Here is a 15,092-nt window from a genome sequence, read left to right as displayed (position 1 = left end):
AATTATTACCACTCACTGCAGTCATTAAGGTACACTGCTATAGCAACACAGCCTAGTGAAGCAACCCTCAGGTGTCTCCCAACTTCGCCCAACTCCGGCGCAAGACCAGGAAGGGAACCAAGCGAGAGCAGCAGGGGGCGTGCAGTGAGTTCCGTCCACTGCGGATGCTGACACTCCACTCATATAAGCCCCATTGTTTCTTTACACTGTATGGATATATGTATTTGTTTGTAAGCAATTAAACTGATGTTTTTACACTATGACACTGTTCCGACTTGCCCAGATCATAGGAGGGCTGATAGGCAGTGACTAAGTGGGCACACAGTAAGTGGGGGGAGGGATTACCTCCATATTAGTGTTTCCTGGTGAAGGCACTGCCCTGGGGCCCTTGGAGTGGTCACCTGGGTGTTTATTGTAACAACAGATTCAGGCACTATGTGCAGTATATTTTTCCTATAGGGTGATCCTTGACCTCGATGGATGTATATTATATGGATGCAAAGAAATTGGATCTGAGCACTGCTTCTGCTGAATATAAATACTTCACATGTTACTGAATAATGTTTTTTTGTTTACTTATTTTCTGTTAAGATTTCATAAATAATACGATGTATAGAATAACAGTTGATGATGCCCTTAAGCAGGAGAGTAATTCCAAATTTCTTTATGCATTAAATGTTATTTGAATGATTATAGGTACACATGTGATTTTTGTTGTAAGCTTTTACTTTTGTTGTGAGAATAAAAGTAATAAAAGGTATCTGTATATAAAACCCGAAAGACTTTTCTCTTGTCACTTCAGACTGGGGAGGAGCAGCATAGATCATGGGGAGAAGCAGCATAGATCCTGGGAAGAAGCAGCATAGATCCTGGTGGAGGAGCAGCACAGATCCTGAGGAGAAGCAGCATAGAGCCTGGGAAGAAGCAGCATAGATCCTGGTGGAGAAGCAGCACAGATCCTGGGGAGGAGCAGCACAGATCCTGGGGAGGAGCAGCATAGATCCTGGGAAGAAGCAGCATAGATCCTGGTGGAGAAGCAGCACAGATCCTGGGGAGGAGCAGCACAGATCCTGGGGAGGAGCAGCACAGATCCTGGGGAGGAGCAGCACAGATCCTGGGGAGGAGCGGCATAGATCCTGGGAAGAAGCAGCATAGATCATGGGGAGGATCAGCATAGAACCTGGGGAGGAGCAGCATAGATAATTATTTATTGTATTTATAAAGCGCCAACATATTACTCAGGGCTGGACAATAAATACATGCAATGATACCAAGGATGACAGACATAACAAGGTTATACATCATAGAACAAAGTTATACAAGGCAAACGGTACAAAATATGGGATCATGCGATTTGGGCTGGTTAGGTAAGTCCATGAATACAAGTAAGAGGCTGTCATAGGAAAGGAGACCACGATCATGTAGAATACACTAGGGAAGGGCAGACCCTACCAAAGAATTACAATCTAATGGTGGCCATACATGCTACAATTTTTTATACAATCTTACCATTTCTATGTAATATAAGGGAACTGCCTAAATTATCTTTTCAGTATATTCACTTAATTTACCCTTATACAACATAGAAATGGTAAGATTGTATGAAAAAATTGTACCATGTATGGCCACCATAAGGGAGAGAAGAAGCATAGATCCTAGGGAGATGCAGCATATATCCTTAGGAGAAGCAGCATAGATCCTGGTGAAGCGCAGCATAGCACCTGGGGAGGAGCAGCATAGAACCTGGGTAGGACACCACAAATCCTAAAGAATGTCTGTGTAAATCTGCTAAAAGCTGCGGGTAGTAATGTCCAACTGATACAGATGAGGTATGATCATTGGTGCTGAAAAAATATTTACAAGAAGCTATGATCAAAAAAATGCTATTTTGCTCTATTCAAAGTAAATGCTGTCAATAAGCAAACTTCCCAATAGGGAATAGCAGGTTTCAGAGTCAGAACCTTCTTAACTCTAAGAACAAAGGAAATACAGTAGCTCAAAGGTTCCACATACCGTACAGACCCCAGTGCTCTGGGATGGTGGAATGTATGAACCATACTCTGAAGACAGGTTTAACCCTCCTGGCGGTATGAAAATATCCGCCAGGAGGGAGCGCAGCAGTTTTTTTTTTTTGTTGTTTTTTTTTTATTATATCATGTAGCGAGCCCAGGGCTCGCTACATGATAGCCGCTGCTTCGGCGATCTCCGATCAGGAAATCCCCCTGGCGGGATGACGTCATTGGGAGTCCCAGGCCAACCCTCGGTGCTGCCTGGCACTGATTGGCCAGGCAGCGCACGGGGTCTGGGGGGGGGGCGCACGGTGCGACGGATAGCGGCGATCGAGCGCAGGGCGGCGGCGATCAGTGTGCTGACGCAGCTAGCAAAGTGCCAGCTGCGTTCAGCAAAAAAAAAATTAGACAAATTGGCCCAGCAGGGCCGGAGAAAACCTCCTGCGCGGCTTACCCCGAACTACGTTCGGGGTTACCGCCAAGGAGGTTAAGAAGGATGACCTATGGCAAAGACTGGGTTACCCACCTTCCAACAGTAATGATGGCATACAGAGCCACACCTGCAGCAGCCACAAACGTGTCACCATATGAACTTTTCTTTCAGAGATACAAAAACAGGCAATAAGTTATGAAACATGGTTAAAAGCTTTGCAAGCACAACTGCAAAGGACGTGGTAGTTTTCTGCTATAAACATGTTGTCTTGATCCATTACATACTGCGGACAATGCAGCTGCCAAGTATGTTCAGGGGAGGATGGGTGATGGCAAAAGCTTTTAGAAAGCCAGGTCCATGGGAAGCAAATTTGGAAGGACCTTACAAAACCATAAAGAAGGTAAGTGGCACCACTTTTGTGTTGTGTGGACTGGAGAGGGATTTGTCTTTCAAACCACCAAGAAATAAGAAAAAGTTCAAGAGAACTCCAAAGAAACCAAGCTATAGAGTCAGCGAAAGCACAATACTTATAGTCTCAGCTCATCACAGTGGGATATGTCCCACTGTTTGTGCTATGACTAAGGACCTGCGTGTCCGAAACATGTCAGCTACCTGGCTGGACAGCTATTTTATACTTCAATAAAGTTAGGACCATACTTAACCTTGGATTTTATGCAGAACTTTCTCTTTCCTGTTGTTCACTTGAGTAAAGTCGCCCTGTTCCAGCACTATCCTGGTGTCCGGGGTGCAGCGGATTTCACTTGTTTACAGAGTGGGATATGTTGGAGGCAAGACGCTGTACTATTCTGACGTCAAATTATATAATCTATTCCATTTCTCAAATGGATCATCAGGGGGCTCTGTATGGCTGATTTTGTGGTGAAACCCCTCCCACAGTGTGATGTCAGCGCCTCACAGCACTGAGGTACTGACATCACACTGTGGGAGCCTTGTTGCATTGTGGGAAATAACAGCTGTTTACAACTGCCAAAAAAAAATGCAAGCAGCATCTCCTTCCAGTGACATCACCTGCCAGCAGTAAAAATGTCACCATGTGATAAATGTCAGAATGTAAATCAGGGAGAGGAAAGGTTTTACAATGAGCAAACACGGACTAAATCATTTATACATAATTGTAAAAATTAAGCACTTTTTTATTACATTATTTTCACTGGAGTTCCTCTAGTGCCCATACATCTAGCGATGATGAGCAGATTCGACCAAGAAACAGATCTCTCTTAGATCAAATCTGAATAGAGAGATCCGTTTCCTGCCCATACACCGCAAGCCGATTCCTGATCAATTTCAGCATGAAAGGGAATCGAGTGAGCCCGTCGCTGTGTATGTATGTATGTAATGTGTGTATACGTGCTGTAAGTGTGTGTTTATACATTACCTGTCCTGTGTCAGGGTGTCCGTCTGTCTTCCGCCTCTCTTTTATTAGCCACATACATGCTGCCGGCGTGGCCCACGTGTGACGTCACAAGCCGACGTGCTATGCGCCGGCAGCATGTATGTGGCTAATAGAGAGGCGGAAGACAGACGGGCAGCATGACACAGGACAGGTAGGGCTTGATTCACAAAGCGGTGCTAACTGTTAGCACGCTTGTGAAAACCCCCTTAGCACGTCTAAACAAGCTTTTCGCGTGCAAAACTTTATGCGCATAAAACTTTACGCGTGCAAAACTTTATGCGCATAAAACTTTACGCGCGTACTGCACAGAAGCGCGAAGTGCCTATTAAAGCCTATGGGACTTAGCACGCGTAAAACTTTGCGCGCGCAAAGTTAGCGTGCGATCTGATTGAGAAATCCGGTGCTAACCTACTTAGCACCCTGGTTAGCGCGTCTAAAGACTTTAAGTAAGTAGGTTAGCACTGCTTTGTGAATCAAGCCCGTAATGTATAAACACACACTTACAGCACATATACACATTGCATATTACATACATACACATTACGGGAAATATGCAGGGGGGGTTTTATTGCGTCCGACGGTCGGTGAGATATCGCTCACTGTTACCACTGTGCACCTGATCAAGTAAGTCGGGCCGACATCTTGCAGCAAGTAAGAATTTCTACCCGAAATCTGGCATGCACTTTGCAGCACCGATTCTCATCTGATTCTGATATAATAATCGAATCAGATGGTTGATCAGCCGACAAGTCGTCTGATGTATGGCTACTTTAACTGCTGTACGAAATTGAAAGAGTAGAATCATCAGCTAAGGAACACTTTGGGTCTTGTAGTAAGAGGAGATCATATCGTAGCAGGTTTTTCTACTAGAACAATATAGCATGGGGAATCGCCCGATGGGGTGGTAGAAAAAGTAGGATAAAGATCTCATGGAAGTGGGGGGAGGAGATGGAGAGAGTTCAGCGAGGGCTGTAGATAATAATGGGGAGGAGTTGCCACACAGGTCTATGGTAATACCCATAGACACAGGAGTAGGGGCAATTATTATGGGCAGCAAGGCATGCGAGCAGGGCTATATATCCTAGAACCTCATCCCAGGTTAGTTTTTGACTTCCGATTCCTAATCTTATGTAAACTTCTAAGAGCCCCGGTAAAAACATCCGAAATCCTCACATGGACTGACGAGTGCCAGACAGCGTGGGAGGGGTTGAAAAGAGCTTTGGCACAAGCATCGGTTCTTTGCACAGAGACCTGCCTTTTGCCATGCAGGTTTTTGCCTCAGAACAAGTCATCTCGGCTGTGCTATTGCAAAAACATTCAGAAGGGACCGAATTCTAGGTTACTTTTCCAGAATGTTTTCCCCTGTGGGAAAGGGAATGCCAGAATGTTTAAAGGAGAACTGTAGTGAGAGGGATATGGAGGCTGCCATATTTATTTCCTTTTAAGCAATACCAGTTGCCTGGCAGCCCTGATGGTCTATTTGCCTAAAGAAGTGTCTGAATCACACCAGAAACCAACATGAAGCTAATCTTGTCATATCTGTCTAAATTTGTCTGAAACACCTGATCTGCTGCATGCTTGTTCAGGGCCTATTGCTACGTACACACATGCGACAACGATCGTTCGTTGAGGACGACGAACGAACTTTTAATTGACGAAAGAACGACCGAAGTAAAGTTAGTTGTAAAAAGTGTGTAACGATCACATCGTTAGAACGAACGTTACACCACGTAAAAGCACTTAATGCGCCTGCGCATAAAATTGTGAAGTTCCTTGGAGAAAAAGTGAAATACGCATGTCCAGCCTGGTACGAACGATCGTTCCCAACGATGTACCACTTTTGCTAACGATCGTCGGTGGTAAAAATCCGCCAAGACAGAACTTTGTTTTGTAGCGATTTGCCTCGTTCGTCGTTTGCCTTAATAGTCGTTGGTTTGTTTTTTTGTAACGATCGTCGTTGGTAAAGTTTGGGGAACGATCGTTACAAACGACTATAGTCGCATGTGTGTACGCACCTTAAGGCTGAAAGTATTAGAGGCAGAGGATTAGCTGAATAGCCAGGCAACTGGTATTGCTTAAAAGGAAATAAATATGGCAGCCTCCACATACCTCTCACTACAGTTCTCCTTTAAACACGTCATAGCTCTACATTGGGCAATAGTTGCTACATACACACACACAGCTACCTAATACTGATATCTGAAAGGCACACGCAGCTACCTATTACTGCTATCTAGGGACAGACACACAGCTATCTCATACTGCTATCAGGAGGCACACACAGATGCCTTATATTGCTATCTGGGGGCACACATAGTTTAGCTACCTTATACTGCTATTTTGGGGGCACACATAGGGACCTAATATTGCTATTGTGTGTGTGTTGGGGGGGGGGTTGAGTTAGTTACCAATTAAGTACCAGCGGTCTCTGCCCCCTTAAGGACCAGAGACCACTGGTACCAAAAACGGCGGAATCCCAACGGATAACGACGAATCACAGCACATACCCGTCGCACTCGTTGTCACCGCCGCACATCGGGAACCTCGGCCACCCACTCTGCAGTCTCTATGACGGCAGAGTTCCTGTGAGCCAGTCAGGAGCCGCTTTCATTGACTCCTGACCCTGCCTATCAATGTAAGTCAATGTGAGCAGCTTACCTTGATAGACTAGGTCAGGAGCCAATGAAATCGGCTCCTAACCTGCTCATAGGGCTCTGCCGTTATAGAGACAACAGAGTAAGTGAGCTGCAGCGGGGAAACAACGGCAAGATCGTTGAGAGCGGCGAGAACGCGCAGCGTTGGTTGATTGAAATCTATGCCCTGCCAGCCAGGTAGCCACCAAAACAAGGCGTAGATTTCATCATTGCAGTCTGAAAGTAGTTAAGTAATAAGCAATCTAGGGGTACGCATAACTGCCTAATACTGCTATCTGGGGGCACACACAGCTACCTAATACTGCTATCTGGAGGTATACACAGCTACCTAATACTGCTATCTGGGGGCACACACAGCTACCTAATACTGCTATCTGGAGGCACACACAGCTACCTAATACTACTATCTTGGGGCACACACAGCTATCTAATACTGCTATCTGGAGGCATACACAGCTACCTAATACTGCTATCTGGGGGCATACACAGCTACCTAATACTGCTATCTGGGGGCATACACAGCTACCTAATACTGCTATCTGGGGGCACACACAGCTACCTAATACTGCTATCTGGAGGCACACACAGCTACCTAATACTGCTATCTGGGGGCACACACAGCTCCCTAATACTGCTATCTGGAGGCACACACAGCTACCTAATACTGCTATCTGGAGGCACACACAGCTACCTAATACTGCTATCTGGGGGCATACACAGCTACCTAATACTGCTATCTGGGGGCATACACAGCTACCTAATACTGCTATCTGGGGGCACACACAGCTACCTAATACTGCTATCTGGAGGCACGCACAGCTACCTAATACTGCTATCTGGGGGCACACACAGCTCCCTAATACTGCTATCTGGAGGCACACACAGCTACCTAATACTGCTATCTGGAGGCACACACAGCTACCTAATACAGCTACCTGGGGGGCACACACACCTACCTAATACTGCTATCTGGGGACACACACAGCTTCCTAATACTGCTATCTGGAGGCACACACAGCTTCCTAATACTGCTATCTGGAGGCATACACAGCTTCCTAATACTGCTATCTGGAGGCATACACAGCTATCTAATACTGCTATCTGAGAGGCACACACAGCTTCCTAATACTGCTATCTGGGGACACACACAGCTTCCTAATACTGCTATCTGGGGACACACACAGCTTCCTAATACTGCTATCTGGAGGCACACACAGCTATCTAATACTGCTATCTGGGGGCACACACAGGCTACCTAATACTGCTACCTGGAGGGCACACACACCTACCTAATACTGCTACCTGGGGGGCACACACACCTACCTAATACTGCTATTTGGGGACACAGCTTCCTAATACTGCTATCTGGAGGCACACACAGCTACCTAATACTGCTATCTGGAGGCATAGACAGCTATCTAATACTGCTATCTGGGGGCACACACAGCTTCCTAATACTGCTATCTGGAGACACACACCGCTACCTAATACTGCTATCTGGAGGCACATACCTCTACCTAATACTGCTATCTGGAGGCACACACCTCTACCTAATACTGCTATCTGGAGGCACATGCAGCTACATAATACTGCTATCTGAAGTAGTACATAGCTTTCTAGTACGCGTACATTAAAAAAGGGCGCGGGGTTTTAAACGATAAACATGGATAACATTTAAAAATATAATGTACTATATTTCGTTTAAATATTCGTTTTTATAAAGTTATAAATCATTAAATAATGTTCATGAAATCGGCAATTGTGAAAACGTTAATCTTCCGTTTAAAAAGTGAAATGTATAATATGGTTTAAAAAAAAATTAGTAAGTAACCCTCCCTGTACCTACCCCTAACCCCTAGACCCCCGTATCGGTGCCTAAACCTAAGACCCCCCTGCTGGTGCCTAAACCTAAGACCCCCCTGGTGGTGCCTAAACCTAAGACCCCCCTGGTGGTGCCTAAACCTAAGACCCCCCTGGTGGTGCCTAAACCTAAGACCTTCCTGGTGGTGCCTAAACCTAAGACCCCCCTGGTGGTGCCTAAACCTAAGACCCCCCTGGTGGTGCCTAAACTTAAGACCCCCCTGGTGATGCCTAAACCTAAGACCCCCCTGGTGGTGCCTAAACCTAAGACCCCCCTGGTGGTGCCTAAACCTAAGACTCCCCTGATGGTGCCTAAACCTAAGACCCCCCTGATGGTGCCTAAACCTAAGACCCCCCTGGTGGTGCCTAAACCTAAGACCCTCCTAAGTGATCACTGTATTGTGTGTAGAATAATGTTTTATAAACAGTAAGGGATAAAATATATTACAATTTACGTTACGTACTGATCGCTTTATTTTGTAAATAATAATGTTTTACAAACAGTAAGGGATAACATTTAAAATAATGTTTTATTGAAATAGGAAACGTAAATCATCACAAGCAGTTATAAAACATTAAAAATCTTCGGGCGCCCTTGGAAAACGTTATTATTCTCGGGTGCCCTTTTTTCCCGTTCGGCGCCCAGTAGACGATATTTATTATGGGAGTGAATGGCGGCGCCCGATTTGTCCACTAGCCTCCTGCGCCCTTTTTTACTGTTACCTTCTAATACTGCTATTTGGGGGCATATATGACAACCTATTTCTGCAATGGGGGAGGGTCTAGGCTATGCAATTCTACTGATGATAAGAAGGCAAACCACAGCATCTCAGTGGGAGGTCTTATCCAGTCTGACAGAGAAATAAAGGGAGCTGCCACTGTGACATCCATTCCTGCTGCCACAGTGATTTTCTGAGCTAATATTTTGTGCTGCACATCCCACTGGCTGTAATTTAGCGGAAGGTTTTCAGTTTATTACTTTGTACTGTGGGATGAGACTGCAGAGTTCACAGCTCTCCTCACACCCCACTGAGTGCAACGCAGGGCCAGGAAGGGGAGGAGCCACAGACAGGAAGTTATAGAGGGGGCTGGAGGAAGTAGCGAGGAGACATTTGCTGGTGCTGGCAGCAGAGGAGGTAATGACAAAGAATTTTACTTTATATGTTTTATACCTAGAGATCATAGTACAGGAAGGATTTATATAGCCTGTAACACATAACACCCCTGTGTCTCCTCCCATCACCAGCTGCTGCTACATATACACTGTACAGAGGTCACTGATCCCTTCCCATCATCTCTGCACCACAGGAGCTTACTCTCTAATCTCCTCACCACACTCACATACTATTATTATTATACATTTGTATAGCTCTGACATATTCCACGGTGCTGTACAGAGATCACTGATCCATGGATATCATATTTGCACAACAAGAGCTTTCACTCTAATAGCCTCTCCACAATCATACACTAGTACTATTATATATTTATATAGTTCTGACATATTCCACAGTGCTATACAGAGATCACTGATCCACGGATATCATCTTTGCACCACAGGAGCTTACACTCTAATGTCCTCACCGCAGTCACACACTGATTTCTTTCCATCATCTCTGTCCCCACCACACTCACACACTATTATTATTATTATTATACATTTATATAGCTCTGACATATTCCACAGTGCTGTACAGAAATCACCGATCCCTTCCCATCTTTGCACCACAAGAGCTTTCACTCTAATATCCTCACCACAGTCATACACTACTATTCTTATACATTTTTATAGCTCGGACATATTCCACAGTGCTGTACAGAGATCACTGATCCATGGATATTGTCTTTGCACCACAGGAGCTTACACTCTAATGTCCTCACCGCAGTCACACACTGATTTCTTTCCATCATCTCTGTCCCCACCACACTCACACACTATTATTATTATTATACATTTATATAGCTCTGACATATTCCACAGCGCTGTACAGAAATCACTGAACCCTTCCCATCGTCACTGCACCACAGAAGCTTACACTGTAATTCAGTGACTAGACTGTACTTGGGACATGTCCCAGAATTAGGGTCCCCCATCTCAGGCTCAAATATGTCCCAGGTGTGTTTTCGGATGGCTGGACTCTGTGGCTGCACAATTGGCTCCTGTGCTCTGTGCCCGCCTTCTGAAAACATTGGCCCGCCCACAGATCTGAGATGTGCCTGAAGGGAGCTAGTAAGTCTCCCTGCCTAATATATATTTTTCAGCGTTAATCTGTTGGTATATAATATCCCATGCCCACAGGAGCTTACACCCTAATGTCCTCTCTAGGGATGGCCATTGAGATGCAAATAATCTTGAGTTGATGCAGGATTATGCAAATTTTATATGCAAATATGTGCAGCTTGAAAATGGGTCAGTCGAATTTTACCTCAGTAGGGTTTGATTGGTTCATTTTCAAGTTGCATAAATTTGCATACAGAATTTGCATAATGCTGTATCAACTCAAAATGAATTGCATCTCATTGACCATCCCTAGTCCCCACCACACTCGCACACTAGTACTATTATCATTATACATTGAAATAGCTCTGACATATTCCACAGCACTGTACAAAGGCCACTGATCCATTCCCATCAGTCTCTACATCACAGGAGCTTACACTCTAATGTCCTCATTATCGTCAGGATGTCTCTGTCTTTTTCTCCAATCAGGATGGGCAATATTTAGGACACAAAGAGTTGTATAAAGACACCATGATAGAGAATCAGCAGATCCTCAAATCACAAGGTAAGCAGAGTTCAGAGGATCAGTACAGAGGGTCCACCTAGACCTTCCATCATTTAATAAATTAATAAACACATAGAAACAATGTGCTCACTTAGTGCGTGTGTTTCCTATAGATGGATACAGTAACAGATACCCACCAGAGAGATGTACAGGTCCTCTTTATTCCCAGGATTGTCCACAGGAAGATCCCACCATCCCTCACCATTATCAGGTAGTATCAGAGGCTTCAAACTCTCTGCTCATTAATTCTAATTTATTAAATATGTTTTTTTTATGTGACTTTGTGGTTTTAGGCTGAAAAACTGATTGATATAAAACCTGACATTAAAGAAGAAAAGGAAGATGTCATAGAAGTAGAGACAGAAGTGACGGGTGGCCGGCAGTGTGTGGAGGAGGGGGACATGATGGTGACCAGTGAATTAGGAATGCCAGTTTCAGGTGAAGAAATAACCTTACCTGATGTATTGTAAACTGATACTGAAGTAGTCTTATTTGAGTTTTTAGTTGTAAGTGCATCTCTAAGCATAGGATGATTGTTGCTGTGACACTGTCAGCATTATAGTATATGACAATTAGTTTATTTGTGCTAGCAAAAAGCATTATTCAGTATAACATAATTGCACCAACAAATAAGGAGGAGATACTGTACACCATATGAAAGGTCCATCTCCATTCCTCAGTATAACATCATAGTACCAACACATGAGGAGGAGATCCTGTACACCATATAAAAGACCCATCTCCATTCCTCAGTATAACATCATAGCACCAACAAATGAGGAGGTACTGTACACCATATGAAAGGCCCATCTCCATTCCTCAGTATAACATCATAGTGCCAACAAATGAGGAGGAGATACTGTACACCATATGAAAGGTCCATCTCCATTCCTCAGCATAACATCATAGTACCAACAAATGAGGAGGAGATACTGTACACCATATGAAAGGCCCATCTCCATTCCTCAGTATAACATCATAGTATCAACAAATGAGGAGGAGATACTGTACACCATATGAAAGGCCCATCTCCATTCCTCAGTATAACATCATAGTACCAACACATGAGGAGGAGATACTGTACACCATATGAAATGCCCATCTCCATTCCTCAGTATAACATCATAGCTCCAACAAATGAGGAGGAGATACTGTACACCATATGAAAGGCCCATCTCCATTCCTCAGTATAACATCATAGTACCAACAAATGAGGAGGAGATACTGTGCACCATAGGAAAGGCCCATCTCCATCCCTTAGTATCACATCATAGTACCAACAAATGAGGAGGAGATACTGTACACCATATGAAAGACCCATCTCCATTCCTCATGTAGCATCATTGCTGATTCCCTTCTGCTATCCTCACTGCAAATGCATGGAGATAATTGTAAAGTAGGCTAAACATATTCAGTCAGTGTGTGTTTTTTACAGATGGATCCAGTAACAGAAGCCCACCAGAGAGCTGTACAGGTCCTCTTTATTCACAGGATTGTGCACAGGAAGATCACACAATCCCTCACCATTATCAGGTAAAATAATGATTAAGAACATCAAACAAGTAAATCTGCTATTTACCTTGTTATTATTAATGTTATCTTTATTATGTATTCAGAATGGAGAGCAGAACAATCTACACATTACTGGTAAAGGAGAGGTGAAAGAGGAGGAGGAGGGAGCAGACAGTGTGATGGAGGAGGCGGAGCTCTCAGGAGGACACAAAGATCTCTGTAGTGACTTTAAGACTGAGTCCCACATTCACACAAACCCACCAGAGAGAAGCACAGGTCCTTTTTATTCCCAGGATTGTCCACAGGAAGATCACAGCTACATGCTGCAATATCAGGTGCGTGGAACAGCAGGCTTACAACTTAAAGCATACCTGAACTGAAAATAAGCAATTGTTTCTATCCTCCTATTCCTAAATATTTGAATTTTTAGAATTGTATTTCTCCTTACGTCCTCCAGGACAGCTGGTAGGTTGAGAGTACACAGGCACCACCTTAGGAAACAAAGACTTGTCATACATTTGCATACTTGATAGGTCACCCCTTACATATGTGTACCCCTGTTACAGTGTCAGTTTTTACTGCGTTTCCTGCTCTAGACACAGGCTTGATAGAGGGGATTAGGCTCCTTTGTGTGATAGCCATTAAGGGCTCTATTTCTCCCCCCTCCCCTCCCCATGAATAACTTGGAGCTGTGAGGCCTAGCAGTGTGCCTGTTTGCATGGTGTTGTGGTAAGCAGGTTTGTAGGGGAAAGAGTGACACCCCTTGTCACTCTGAACGGGGTTTTGGAGGAGCTTGTGTTTTTCTATAGCTAGGTGATTGTTTTACTGTCTTTAGTAGTCATTAGAGGGAACCTTTCTGTTGTTTCCTGAAGACTAAATCAGCCCAAAATAAAGACTTCCCTTTAACATAAAACCAACTCCACGATATGTAACAATTGTTGTACTAAAGTTACCTTCTTCTTGGGAGAAAGAGTTATGTCAAAAAGTATTTAGATGACACAGGACACAGCTCATCAAACACAGATTTTCTAGAGACATTTAGGACTGAAATGCAGTCCACCTTTTAAATCTTGCGACATGCAATGACTGGTAGCCAACAGACTACACAATCCCTCTGGACCAATCGAGTTCAATCTATTGGTGGACCGACAGATCTTCAAAAGATTGAAAGCAGACTATGTTCGATGCATTTTCAAAGACAATCTGTTATTTGGGTAGAATCTTAAAGTGATCCTATCCAGATCAACAAATAAGGTAAATAAGTTCCCAGATAAACAAAATAAATCATAAATCAAAAAATGTTTTAAGAATAGAAACTTTATCCAGCAAAGAAGCATGGCTCAAATGTCTCCTTTGCTGAAACCCCAACCCCTGGAAACAAAGAAAATACGTGAGGTTCGGGACTCTATGGGGAAAGGTTGAGGCACTTTCTTCTGCAGTAGGAGGAGATGTCTCAAGATGCATCTTAAACATCATCCGGCTCAGTTACAAACTCCAATTCAGGGATCTCCACGCCTCCCCCCCTCAAAGTTCCACCTAATCAGATCTCGCAGAGATTAAATAATAATAATATTATTTAATAATAATTGTCTTAAAGCAAACATGAAGTGAAAATAAACTTATGAGATAATGAATTGTGTGTGTTTAGTACAGCTAAGAAATAGAATATTAGATATTGGTAGCAAAAAAAAGTCTCATATTGTTTTCCAGTACAGGATATTCTATGTAGGAGACAGAAGTTATCTATGCAAAAGAGGTTGTCTGAATACAGTCCTGTTTTCTGAAGCAAGAAACATCGATCTAAAAAAGATACATAGAGCGCTCCATAGTGTAAAAACATAAAGCAATTTAATATGCGCAAGTTTAAAACGTACTTACAAAATCAAAAGATGCAATAAAGCTCATAGATAGCCTGCAGACACCTATTTCCCTCCTGTAGTGTGGGCACCGCCAGGCTGTGGGCAGCAGCGTGGCGTCCGATGTTATGCCTCCAGGGTTGAAGCTATCTTGATTGGGTGTGGCAGGGTGTTCCAAAGGGTAGGAGCAGCAAGACAGAAGGCTCTGTCCGCAAATTTCAGTTTACTGCTTTAATGTGGTTTTCCTCCAGGGACTTCACCCCCATCACCTCCAAACTGAATGCAAACTGCCTAAAGGCCACACCCAATCAAGATAGCTTCAACCCTGGAGGCATAACATCGGACGCCACGCTGCTGGCCACAGCCTGGCGGTGCCCACACTACAGGAGGGAAATAGGTGTCTGCAGGCTATCTATGAGCTTTATTGCATCTTTTGATTTTGTAAGTACGTTTTAAACTTGCGCATATTAAATTGCTTTATGTTTTTACACTATGGAGCGCTCTATGTATCTTTTTTAGATCGATGTTTCTTGCTGTTTACCCTATTGGAGAGCGGCTCCTTGATCAT

At 43.9% G+C, this 15,092-nt stretch overlaps 1 protein-coding gene and 1 long non-coding RNA gene across 2 annotated transcripts in view; one reads left to right on the top strand and one right to left on the bottom strand.

The window, feature by feature from the left end:
- Positions 1 to 15,092, top strand: part of LOC137534995 (zinc finger protein 665-like) — a 465,617-nt gene that overhangs the window by 440,752 nt on the left and 9,773 nt on the right. The window contains exons 10-11 of the mRNA XM_068256753.1: positions 12,592 to 12,689; positions 12,773 to 13,003. Of these exons, the coding sequence (XP_068112854.1) occupies positions 12,592 to 12,689; positions 12,773 to 13,003 (329 nt within the window). The remainder of the gene's footprint in view (positions 1 to 12,591; positions 12,690 to 12,772; positions 13,004 to 15,092) is intronic.
- Positions 723 to 15,092, bottom strand: part of LOC137535000 (uncharacterized) — a 38,000-nt gene continuing 23,630 nt past the window's right edge. The window contains exon 3 of the long non-coding RNA XR_011024391.1: positions 723 to 1,180. This is a non-coding gene — a long non-coding RNA (uncharacterized lncRNA). The remainder of the gene's footprint in view (positions 1,181 to 15,092) is intronic.

Source organism: Hyperolius riggenbachi, chromosome 10, assembly GCF_040937935.1.
Source record: "Hyperolius riggenbachi isolate aHypRig1 chromosome 10, aHypRig1.pri, whole genome shotgun sequence".
Taxonomy (NCBI): domain Eukaryota; kingdom Metazoa; phylum Chordata; class Amphibia; order Anura; family Hyperoliidae; genus Hyperolius; species Hyperolius riggenbachi.
The sequence above is the reverse complement of the archived record's forward strand: the minus strand, read 5'-3'. Positions and strand labels throughout refer to the sequence as shown.